This window comes from Coturnix japonica, chromosome 5 (genome assembly GCF_001577835.2).
Source record: "Coturnix japonica isolate 7356 chromosome 5, Coturnix japonica 2.1, whole genome shotgun sequence".
Classification (NCBI taxonomy): Eukaryota; Metazoa; Chordata; class Aves; order Galliformes; family Phasianidae; genus Coturnix; species Coturnix japonica.
The window spans coordinates 39,138,005-39,150,195 of NC_029520.1; the positions used below are offsets into that span (position 1 = coordinate 39,138,005).

Here is a 12,191-nt window from a genome sequence, read left to right on the forward strand (position 1 = left end):
TACCTCACAGAGTTGGAATGCCTGGCAGGGAGAATGTCAGCAATGAACAGCTGCTTCACTGGCTGCGGGCTGCTACAGAAATAGGGGCTACAACAAATAGCAGGCAATCCTTGCTTTTTTTAATCATATGATCGTTTATTTTAAGCTTTTCCAATTAAGGGAAATCTCTTACAAAAAAAAAAAAAAAAGAAAGAAAAAAAGAAAAAATATGTGTTGGCCTTATTTTTATTACTATTCTTTTTACGCAGCTTGGAAGCATTTTCAAGGTTTAATTCTTATGTGCCACACCGAGTGACCTGTGCACATATATTAATGCGTGCAGCTAAAAGCAGAAGTCCTTGCAAAGTTTCAGCTGTTGGTAATATACACAGCAAGCAAATGCAGGCTTAAAGGCTGATCCTTCAGCTCTTCCTCTCAAATCAAGACTCCCAAAGGCTCCAGTAGAAGGTATGTCTTTAATAACAACCATCTTATCAAGCATTAAAGTAATATTTATAGCATTTAATGAATTCAGTCCTCACATAGGGGGCAATATTCCCTTCTCACATATACTCAAAAAATAATGCAAATATACAAGAAATAAACAAGTGTTGTATGCTGTGTAGAGTGTCATTCTCCACATTACATGAGACAGGTAGAAGTATATACAAACTTGAAACAGGTGAGGGATGAGGAAGAAGATAAAGCAAACATGCTACTGTCTGAGCAAGTCTAACTTGCAGACCTGCTATGCAAACAGAATGCTACTGAGGAGAATAATCACAGCTGAAATATGTAAGCAATTTTGTACTATCATGAGTTCTGAGTTATTTCTCTCAGACACAACAGGTTTCCTCCAATCAGGGGAATTACCTATTTTTTCTCCCACATATGAGCCATAGTTACAATGAAGAGTCCACAGGCCAGGAAAATAATTCACTCAGTCTTATATGAAATGAAATAAACTAAATGGATATCCTTTTCTAATAGTATCTGTTAGAAGCCAGAACTATGGTTACTTGCCTGAGAAAACTGAACAGCATAATGCATGACAAACCCAAACCATGAATGTATTTCTAAACAATTAATACTGGAAACAAAGTCTCAGTTGTCCTATCTGCTTCATTTCCTAGTCTAAATTTTGATCGCACCATTTTCCTGCCTGGAAGTTGCATTATAACAATTTTCTAACTTGGCAGAGTTACTTTTTCCTGTATTTTCTCTTTGCACATTCATCAAAGAAGGTACATCACCTTAAACACAGGTAGGACATCGCTCATAGGCTTCTCCACAGCTTACGTTTTCTCCTTTGAAGCTCATCAGACTCCTAAACTCCATGTTTTTCTTCTGCTTTCTATAAACCCTAGTTTGTATCCTAACTAATACCTGTCCATATTTTCTCCATTTTGCTCTTTATATCTCATATTTTGCCCCATCAGATCTCATTTCCTGCTTTATCTCTTATCTCTAACAAATAGAACAAAGTGACAATGAAGTCCATGATCACACAATGATCTCTGATACAGGAACATTAATAAGACATAGCCCAATTGCCTCATGGTGCTATACTGTGCTACTGCTGCTCCCCTTCAACTCCCAGTCTATGTTTACATGACATGCATGGTGAGAAATACCCACATCCCTTTCTTTACTCTCCTTCGATCTACAGAAGAAACTAACATTGCAGCCCTCATTCTAAAACGGCACAGAAAAGTTTCTGCCTATTGGGTTGATTCATGCCCTGTCTACAGGGTGAAGGCTGGTGCAAACATTCACCTTGTTCAGATCCCAAGAACTTTGTCCTCCATCAGGTCTTTACAGACTAAAAGAGGGAAACATCAAAGTGAGCCAAATAGGAAGCAGAATCAGCCACTCCCCTGTCAGAAAAGTGGTATATATATGTATGCTTTCCTCGCCCTAATGGAGAGGTGATAAAATTGTGATAAAATACAGCATAGTCCCCTAATTACCAGTTAAAGGGCTACTCCCAGGGTGCTAAAAAAATAAAGAATTCATGTAGAAAAAAACTTAATTTACTTACTAGTCAGGCAAAATAGTGACTTAATGAACTGAAGAGACAGAGTACCTCTGATTCTATGTGTGATTGTTAAAGCTATTCTCTAAACAAATCCACTTTATTACTCCCTGTGGCTGAGACCTCATTGTTTTGTCACTTTTCCTTTCCTTATCTGTGACAAACCAAGAGATAGCTGGGTATCCATACGCAACAACATGACCTTACTCAAAGGTAAAAAGAAAAGAGGTAGAATGGAAGCTGCTAGAAAAATAAGCACACACTATGTCTGTTACATGCTTGATGCCTGAAATTACACATTTGCAAGATTTATTTTAATTTACATGGCACTGTAAAATGTTGAACTGCGTCCTAGTAAATAAGTAATTCATTTTATAGGGTTTTACTATATTAAACCAGTCAGTTTTCCAAGGCAGGCAGCAATGAACTAGAAGCAGTGAGCTTCTGTCATAATACATAAAAGATACTTTTTTGGAACAAAATATTTTTATGAAAAGTAAATTAATTAGTTGATGACATAAATTTAATCCCTATTAGTGTTCTTCAACGTTTTTATTTATTTATTTTATTTTTTTTTTCTCTAGCAATGAAGTAATATAATTTATGTGAAATCTAAACAGAGCTAAATATGTCTCTCAGAGGTCAAAAAGGAACGTTATAATTAAACTAATCTGTTACTCACTGCATCTCACTGTAGCACCAGTACACTTTAAGTATGGTCAGGCCAACAGCTCAGATCATTAGCATTAATTAGCGTAGGCCACCTCTGTGTTATGTTTGGTTTATATTAGGAGCCGTGATGCAGAAAGAGATTAAAACAGCTGTTGCCATTGGGTAAAATAAAGACCAAGCATTATTATTTTTAAAATACACTTTATATGCCAATCTTTCTGTTCCTTGCTGCCCACTGAACAGACACTACTGAAGTGACATGGGACATTGGTGCAGGAGACAAATGGCTTGTTTTCTGTTTGTCTGCCTTCTGTGTCTCCTCTGCGTAGTTCCTGCTCCCTCTGAAAGCAATCACTTGTAGCACTAGCAGATGTCAGAAAGACGTAGGTATATTCTTCAACTCAGGACCAGATCCAGAGAGCCGCGGGGCCGGGCCTTCCTCCGCGGTGGGAGAAATGTGTTGCACAGCAACCCAGCGTCAGACCGAGCCGATCAGCCCAGGCCCGGCGAGGCGGCGCGGAGCGTTCGGTGCGGCCCGGCCCGGCAGGGGGCGCCGCAGGCGGAGGCCGCGCGTTGCCCGGCGCTGCGCTGCACGGCCCGCGGCGCGGTACGGTGCGGCCATGGAGATCGGCACGGAGATCAGCCGCAAGATCCGGGTGAGAGAGAAGCGGCCGGGTCGCTCCCCGTGTGCTCGCGGCCACGGTCCGACCCCAGCCCCCGCTCGCGGGCTTAGGCCCCGCCGGTGCCTGAGGGGCCGGCCTACCTCCGGCCTCCTCTGAAGGCCGGGCCGCCGCGGGCCCGGCACCGCCGGGTTCCCTTCTGTCGGGGGAAGGAGGCGGTGGGACGAACCGGGAGATGCGGGAGGCCTTCGGCCCCGGTGTTCCCCGGGGGCAGGGATGCCAACAGGGAAGTTAGCGTTGTTTTGGGAAGGGGGCTGGGCCCCGCAGCCCGGCGGCCAGCTGTTGCCTCTCCTTCCTCCGGAGCTGCAGGACGAGGCCTGGGCACTGCGGGACGCAGGCCCGGAGCCAGAGGCTGCCCGGAGCGGAGCGGACAGCTTTGGTGCCAGCCCCTGCCCCCAGCGGGAGCCTGTTGTCAGTTGCTTTCGCTATGTGCGGCGTTAGAAGTCCCAGCAGGAATGAATGACCTTCTTAAACCATCCGGGACTTTGGTCTTTGCGCCTTGGGAGCAGAAGGTCTCTGCTTAAAGAAGGGGCTGGGACCTGGTGGTTTTCTGTCAGTGCGGCTGGTGGTTGTTCTCGGTGTTGTGCTGGCAGTTGCTCTGTAACAGCACTTAGATGTGAAGAATAGGAAAAGCAATGTCTGTTATACCACAATGTTCAGATATATAAGGAGGAAAGCCTCAACAAGTGAGGCTCACTCTATTTTGCATTTTAAAGCACGTTGTTCTGTCCCCTAAATGTTGTTTCATTATTTTCTAGGGCGCTATAAAAGGAAAGTTGCAGGAGCTGGGAGCTTATGTCGGTAAGTTTTACCACTTGTTTAGCAATCAACCTTAGGTTTGTTGCTCAGTAGGAAACAAGCAGATGGATAGTGCCATTCTCTGGAGCAGTGTATTTACTTACTGTTAACTGTGTTGTTGTGTGCAGAAACCTCAAGCATGAGTTAAGTTACCTCCAGGCTGAATTACTGCTGGTCTAATATGAAAAAGGAAAAGGCTTCCTTCACAAAATGGGTAGTCTAAGTGTAAGGGGAAACGGTATGTAGACATGAATGAATGAAATAACAAGGGAGGCTGACGGTCTCCCCTTTCAGGGAGATACTTTGGCAGAGGATTTGAAAAAGAAACAAACAAACAGTAAGATGTCTTTTGAAATATTTAAAGAAGGTTATTTGAAGCACAAGAAGAAAGTTTATGTGAAGCAAAATCCTTCCATGTAACATCAGTTACTTATCACCACTCTAAAACACAGCCAGTCTTAGGGATTTTTCTGACAGCATTTGAATTTCAGGTATTAGTCAGAACTAGGAGAAAGAGAAAGGATACTACTATGAGACAGAGTGGGATTGACTGCTTTAGGAGTATGAAAGACCTTGTCAGAAATACATTTTGCATGTTTGTTCTACATAGTTTTCCGTTTGTGCAACATAGTTTTCTTCTTATCAATGGAAATCCTATTAAGAGCTACGTTATGAAATACACGTGAGGAGGATATGTTGGATGTGTGGGAACAGATGTGGGTAATGCAGAATGACTTTTTCCCCTGAATCCATGATGAAGTTGGTGCTGCCCTTTAGAGCATGTTTTCTGTCTTTGTTTTCTACAGCACTGAAGTTGACAGTTAAGCGCAGTGCTCTTTTGGAAGCAGTCTTACAACTGCCTTGCTACTTGTGTTGTTCCTTTGACTACAGATGAAGGAATGGAATTGAGACCATAGTTCAGAGATCCTGTGATTTGCAGAACCAGGCTCCCAGTTTGTAGTTTGACCTTGACTTCATTTTTGTTCCAGTTTAAAATGGGACATTGTATTTACAGAATCAATGTATTTGGATTCTATGAGCTGACTTTCTCAACTCAGCCAGTTCCAGGGAACTGTGTTTAGGTTTTTTTTTTTCATTGTTAAGTCTTTGTCACCACCTCAAGTTGTCTTTTTTGTTAACTGATTTTGCTTTTCTTCTTTTTAACCAACCAACAGTGTTTTGTTGCTATCCTGTCCTTTTTCTGTTTCATTTACTCACTTACCAAATACTTTGGTCTCATCTTAGGCTTATGCTCTTGTGAAATTTGCAATCTTTTATTTCTCATTTGTGGCTGAATGTTGTATTAAACCTCAGATGATGTGGAAGACTCGTTAATTTGCTAACCTAGTAATCTGCCTACAGAGGCCTTGTAGAAAAACATGGGGTTTATGGTTTGTTATACTTTAAAACAATATGTTTCTCTTTTTATTAGATGAAGAGCTTCCTGATTATATTATGGTTATGGTGGCCAATAAGAAGAGTCAGGAGCAGATGACAGAAGACCTTTCACTTTTCCTTGGAAACAATACTGTCAGGTTTACTGTATGGTATGTTTGCAAGTTAATTGTCACTCTTCTTATCAGTAAATTCCTTTCCATAAAAGAAAACTTGAGAATGTAAGCATTTGCTTCTCATTATGTACATTAATCAAAACTTTTTACTTTGCAGCCCTAATAAATAAATCATTTGTAGTTTGTCAGCAGTTAAATGACTGCAGTGATGAATAAATTTCAAAGGTAACTGGAGGGCTTATGATCTTTTTTTTGCCTACAAAAGCAGTCAGATTTTTGAATGAAGTTTTCCATGCTCAAGTAACTGAGCACTGTATCTTGAGTTAAAAAGTAGTTTCCTCAAAGCCCACTTTGAGCATGGGAGTTTTATATACTGCAGCTCATAGAATCATAGAATTGCCCAGGTTGGAAAAGACCTTGGAGATCATCAAGTCCAACCGCAGCCTAACTATAGTACCCTAACTCTAACAACCCTCTGCTAAATCATATCTCTGAGCACCACATCCAAATGGCTCTTAAACACATCCAGGGACAGTGACTCAACCACCTCCCTGGGGAGCCTATTCCAGTGTTTAACAACCCTTTCTGTAAAGAAGTGTTTCCTAAAGTCCAGCCTAAACTTACCTTGGCACAGCTTGAGGCCATTTCCCCTCCTTGTTTCACTTGTCACCAGTGAGAAGAGACCTGCCCCACTCTCACTGTAAGCACCTTTCAGGTACTGGAAGAGGGCGATAAGGTCTCCCCTCACCCTCCTTTTCCCCACACTAAACAGCCCCAGCTCCCTCAGCCTCTCCTCATAGGGTTGATTCTCCAAGCCCTTCACAAGCATGAGATTCTCCAAACCCTTCACGAGAGTTAATTCTTTAGATGTAATCATTTTAAAACAACTTCTTTTATGCTAACAGTGCTTCAGATCGCTGTTGCATGTAGGAATTACAGGACGGATGAGTACTGAATCTAATTCTGTGCACTGTCTGTGACAGGGCTTAGCACCAAATGTTTAGGTATTCCCACCTCTCAGGCTGTTTATTTACTGCCACTACCCAGCTGTACAAAACAAAAAGAGAACCCCAGAATTGCTTTGAAGAGGACAAATGAGCAACAGATGAATGATGAACTTTTTTTTCCTAAAGTCCTGACAGTGGTGAATTAATTTGTTCTATGCTACACGTGAGCTTTAGATATTACAGAATGTTTTCAGCATTTTCTTTTGTGGTATTTGGCAGATACTGCGTTGCTCTAGGGATTTTTTCAGGCTTTCGAAGTTGTGTCTTTTTTGCAGTTAATCTTATGTTCAGGTCTCTAATCCAGCACAGTTTTAAGTTTATGTACTTTGATACATACAGATGGGAGATGTACTGCCTGTTTCCTTCTTCTTATGTTTAAACACAGCAATAGGCAGCAGAAAATGCTTTTTTGGCTTTGTAGGTGAAGAAAATTTTATTGAAAACTAATAAAGACAAAGTAAATTTCAAGAGGAGAAGGAAATCAGGACTTTTCTTGCCTATATTTAGAACTGAATATTAACTATATGTAGATACTGTGTCTCCTGCTTTTTATGATTCCTGTTTAAATTCCACATTCAGTTGAGTATCTGCACTTGTTTATAGATATACTTTCTATTTCAGGGTGCTTTATTAGATGATGAAGTAGGAATTGGTTAAAAGTGTGATAGGAAAGATGAAATGTATGAAGAAGACTGTATGAGGACTAGTGGGGACAGAAGTTATGTAGTATTGTAGTTAGCTTGCTGTGGTTTTGTGTTGTTTTTCTTTTTTTCCTTTCAAAAGCAGCTCAGAATTTATACTTTCTTAAGCAATGAGTGTCTGGTTCGATGAAATACTCAATGAGGCCTTGCTGCTTTTTTTTTTCCCCCTCTGTAACCAGTATTTCTGGGTGATGCAGTAAAAGTTTCACTGCAGTGCTGTGGTAGTGCTGGCAACTCTTGCTGGTTGGCCAGTGCTTTGTACTGTGAACCAGGCATCATGTCATGGAAAGCTGAGGGTCACTGTGAAAACTGATGCACAGTGGTCACACCAGCAGAAGTTGGCTGACAAAACCTATAATGGTGTTCTAGTGAAAAGTCTTACTTATATTTGCATGCAGTTTTGTTTGTCCTGGTTTTCAATACAGTTTTGCTCTTTGACTCCTTTCTGATACTCAGTCTAAATTTTGGAGATGCCTGTGATCAGAATAGGATTCTCTCTAGGTTATATACTTAAGAGTTTTATTTTGCTGTAGTTTTTAATTTTTATTCTTTTTGTAATGCATGTTTGTTTGTTTTTTTTTAAGAGCATTATTTTTTAGCCTTTTGATTTTCTGTATTGCTTCAGAATGGTGCTTCAGAGTTTAGACATTGTCGGTTGGTGGAAAGTGAAGCCTTGTAGAAATAAGATCCTAACTGAAATGGAGGAAGGATAGTTGATTTCTGAATGATTATTTTTCTGAATTCAAGTTCTTTTATTTCTCCTTTTTCTCTTTTGTTTCTTCCTCTCTCCCCCTTCTCTTTCAGGCTCCATGGTGTTTTGGATAAGTTGCGATCTGTAACTACTGGTAAGTAAGAAAATGAGTTTTGAGTGAAACTGAGTTTATCCTCTCAATGTAATGTTGCATGTCTAGTTAGTTTCAAGCGATATTTTACCTGTCTGTTTTGTTTATTTAAATTTCTATGGTTATTTTGGGTCCTTTTAGAAAATGTGGGGCATTTTTTTGTTTGTTTGTTTGTTTGTTTGTTTTTTGTTTGAGATAAAGAATATATTCCCATACCCGACATTTCTTACCAGTGTTTTTAGCTGAAAAAACTTCTAAGGTTGATCTATTTTTATATGAGTGATGTCTCATTTGCTACATTTGTCCAGATAAATTTATTGCAAAATCTATACTGCTCTTCTTTGATATAAAGCTAAAGGTACCTGTCTTTGCAGAGCCATCTGGTACAAAATCTTCAGAACCTAATATCTTTGAGAGCAACCATTCTTCCAGCAAAAGTAGTTCATGTGTGAGTGATGAGAGGAGGCGTGAGGATACCTTGCCATCTCTTGCAGTTTCCAGCACTCGATCTGAAAGAACTGACACCAGAGTTTCAACCAGTTCACAGGAACAAAGAAACACTGCTTCACGGTAAAGCTGCTAATGGCTTATGGACATAGGTTAAGCCTTCTGGGAGTTGTATGACTGTGGTAGTTGTTCTGAAGAATGCAGGTACTTGGAAAGGTTGATGTAGTTTTGGAGAGGAAGGCATTTCTATAATTTGTTAAATAAAAAAGCATTTAATCAGGAGTTGTATTAAATTTCTTTCAGCAATAGATGTGCTTAGATTCATTAATAAAAATGGTGATGGTTGTGGTAGGTTTGTAGAAGAAGTAATACCTTCATGAATCTTCCCATCTGGCTTTGTTTTATAGAGCCAGAATTTTCCAGTAATTTGTTTGCAGAGTTAATGTTTGACAATTTCTTGTTTTATCAGGCAATCTTGTGAAGATGGTTCTGCCTCCCGCTTAATGTCTACAGTCAAGCCTTTGAGGGAATTGTCACCTTCTGAAGCTGTAATTGACATTAAACCCGAACCAGATGATCTAATTGATGAGGACCTGAACTTTGTACAGGAGAATCCTTTGTCACGGAAGAAACCTATTGTGACTGTAACATACGGTTCTTCTCGACCTACTGCTGAAATCTACCGACCACCAGCTAGCAGGAGTGCAGATGGCAGCTTACAGGTGCACAGATTGCCACAGCAAGGCAACATGCAGGGGAGCCGGCAGCTAGATGCACAAAGCTGCAGGTCTTTGGAAACAGTTCAGCTGTGCAATCCAGAAGCATTTGGCAGCTTAGCAGAGAGTTACAGACCCACCTCCAAACTCAGTGCCGATAAAGTAGGCAGTGAGGTTAGTATGGTCATTGACCATGACTGTTGCTTTATCTCACACTTTCTAGGAGCCTGAATTTCTATGTGTGCTTTCACTGAAATCTTCACCTTGGAAAAATCAGAGGACTAATGTTACTTGTATGAGTGGGTTTGAGATTTTGTTCTTTGGGTCCGCTGCTAGGTAGGTGTTGTGGAGTTCAACGTCAGCACATCACAGGATGCTGTGTAGCTGAATTAATTAGCTTGTACATCTTGATGCTATTTTGAGCTGAATTAATGTGTTAGCATATTGCTATGATGAATGTGATATTTTTAGCTGTAGATTAGAGGGGATTAGCACGGTGTTTTTAAGTGCTGTGTAAATCTACAGCAAATATGTTTTTAGGGTAAGATTTGTTTCTAACTACACCATGTATGTGTTAGGTACACATTAGTTTCTAAGGCTCAAATACGTTTCTTATTTGGATCATTGTTTACTGTTTAGAGCCATGGCATTTAAGCACTTCTTGTGGTAGGTTTTGTACAAACGTGAACTAAGAGATGGTTGCTACATTACTAACTTGGGAAGCCAGACTAACCCAGGCAGAGTTAGTCCCAGCTGACAGTTTTAAGGCTATCCACTAAGAGATCTCTGTGAGTGGAATGGAGATTGTTATGGCTGATGTTGTAAGCAGAAGTTTTACTTACACTGTATTGCATCTCATCTGTGTTTCCCATTGTGCATCTAATTTTCTATATTTGCTGCAGCTTAAGTGATTTTTGTAAATGGGCAGTGATTTTTGTTTGGAAATGTAGAAAGCTTTGTAGGGATGTTTGCTGATGTCTTCAGGTTTTTAAAGTGGGAAGTGACAATTAAAATGTAGGGATTTGTATAAGGCTGCACATAAACTGTTGACAGCTGAGTCACAGCTCTTCTTGGTCGTATGAGGAGAAAATCTTAGCACATTTCTTATTCATCATAATGAATAATTTCATTAGTAATCTCCAGGAGAGTGCTATTTCAGTGGTGTTAATTAGAACTGTGGGCCTTTGCTGTTCTGTGCTGCATCCTTAGGGAAGTCTTTGTGGTTTGGAAAATCTTTGCTTTAAAAAGTAATTTACTTGGGAATTGGTTTGTGTTGTTCGTTGTGTTTTTAATTGCGTATGTCTTATGTGTTGGTGTAGTCCACGTACACTCCTAGCAGCGCCTCATTTCTGCTCTTGTGCAGTTCAATGCTGAGTGGTGGTTCCTATTGGAAGTACTGATGCGTATTGCTTCTCCAGTGCTTTTCTACAGGCTAGCACTTAAATGTCACTACCGTGTGCACTGTGGTTGTCAGAAAAAGCATCTTGTACTTCCTAAGCTCCACCAAACTGACTCTGTGAAGCTGCTAGCATCCTTAGATTGGATGTTAGGGGGAAGTTCTTTGCTAGGAGAGTAGTGAGGTCCTGGAACAGGCTGCCTTGGGAGGTTGTGGATGCCCCGTCCCTGGAGGTGTTCAAGGCCAGGCTGGATGGGGCCCTGGGCAACCTGATGTGGAAGTTTGGTGGCCCTGCCAGGCAGAGGGGTTGGAGCTTCATGATCCTTGAGGTCCCTTCCAACCCAGGTCATTCTATGATCTTTTAGAACATGACAGATAGCTAAAATTTAATCTTTATATTGATCTAAGAATTAAACTTTCTGCATGGGAGAAAGTAGTTCTCAGTTATTTCTCTTTTCTCTATAACAGTCTCAATGGGTGCTCCCTGAAAGGCATTGTGTGTTGCTTTGAAAAACCCTGTCACGTTTTTATTGAGATACTTCAGTGTAAATGTATCTGATATTCATGTTTTCTATTATTGTCATTTACTTCTGCACATGGTGACTTAGTCTTAGATTCATGCAATTTGAATGCAACTTCCCCATCTTCTGGTTGTAAGTAGAATAGCAATATTTATTTTGCTTGCTTATTAATGTGTGTGTTACACTGAATGAATTGTTTTGGCTGCTTTGTTTGCTGCAGGAAGAAGGCTCCAGGAAGAGAAGGTTACCCATTGTAAGCTCAGTAGTCAAAGTTAAAAAGTTCTGTAATGATGGTGAAGAAGAGGAGGAGGAGGAGGATTATGGGCTGCGGACAGGAAGCATCTCCAGCAGCGTGTCTGTACCTGCAAAGCCAGAAAGAAGGTACTTAAGATGACAGTGATTCTATGCAGGTTCCCGAATAAACTTAATGAACAAAAAACAATTTGTAAGTAGACACTGGTGAAAGCTGTTTGCAGTTCTGAAAACTGCCAGAAAAAAATCAGCAGGCCATTCCTACATTTTGTACTGCCTCACGCTTCATTGAGTGAGCTGCCTGTTTATTGCAGTGCTTTTTCCAGTGTATCTTCAAACCAGTTGTCATTAATTGGACAAAGCTAATTCTCTCTTTGACACTGCACCTGCTGACATCGTTCCCATCTCTGTTACTTTAGAACAGAAACTAATGGATATATTTTTCAAATGAAATTTGTCTCTTTATGTTGCTCTGTTTTTTAAGATTATTCATAGAATCATAGAATTACCCAGGTTGAAAAAGACCTCAAGGATCATCAAGTCCCAACCACAGCCTAACCATAGTACCCTAACTCTAACAACCCTCTGCTAAATCATATCTCTGAGCACCACATCCAAACGGCTCTTAAACACA

General features: G+C 40.6%; 1 protein-coding gene across 2 annotated transcripts in view; it reads left to right on the forward strand.

Moving 5' to 3' along the window:
- Positions 1-3,211: 3,211 nt before the first annotated feature.
- The window catches only part of ZC3H14 (zinc finger CCCH-type containing 14), a 19,922-nt gene continuing 10,942 nt past the window's right edge, over positions 3,212-12,191 (forward strand). Inside the window, exons 1-7 of one of the 2 annotated variants that reach the window (XM_015865295.2) lie at positions 3,212-3,342; positions 4,125-4,167; positions 5,597-5,711; positions 8,188-8,228; positions 8,600-8,795; positions 9,142-9,562; positions 11,526-11,686. In XM_015865295.2, the coding sequence (XP_015720781.1) occupies positions 3,307-3,342; positions 4,125-4,167; positions 5,597-5,711; positions 8,188-8,228; positions 8,600-8,795; positions 9,142-9,562; positions 11,526-11,686 (1,013 nt within the window). In that variant the 5' untranslated portion in view covers positions 3,212-3,306. Of the gene's footprint in view, positions 3,343-3,448; positions 3,879-4,124; positions 4,168-5,596; positions 5,712-8,187; positions 8,229-8,599; positions 8,796-9,141; positions 9,563-11,525; positions 11,687-12,191 lie in introns of those variants that run through there. The other variant, XM_015865294.2, reaches the window with a different exon arrangement.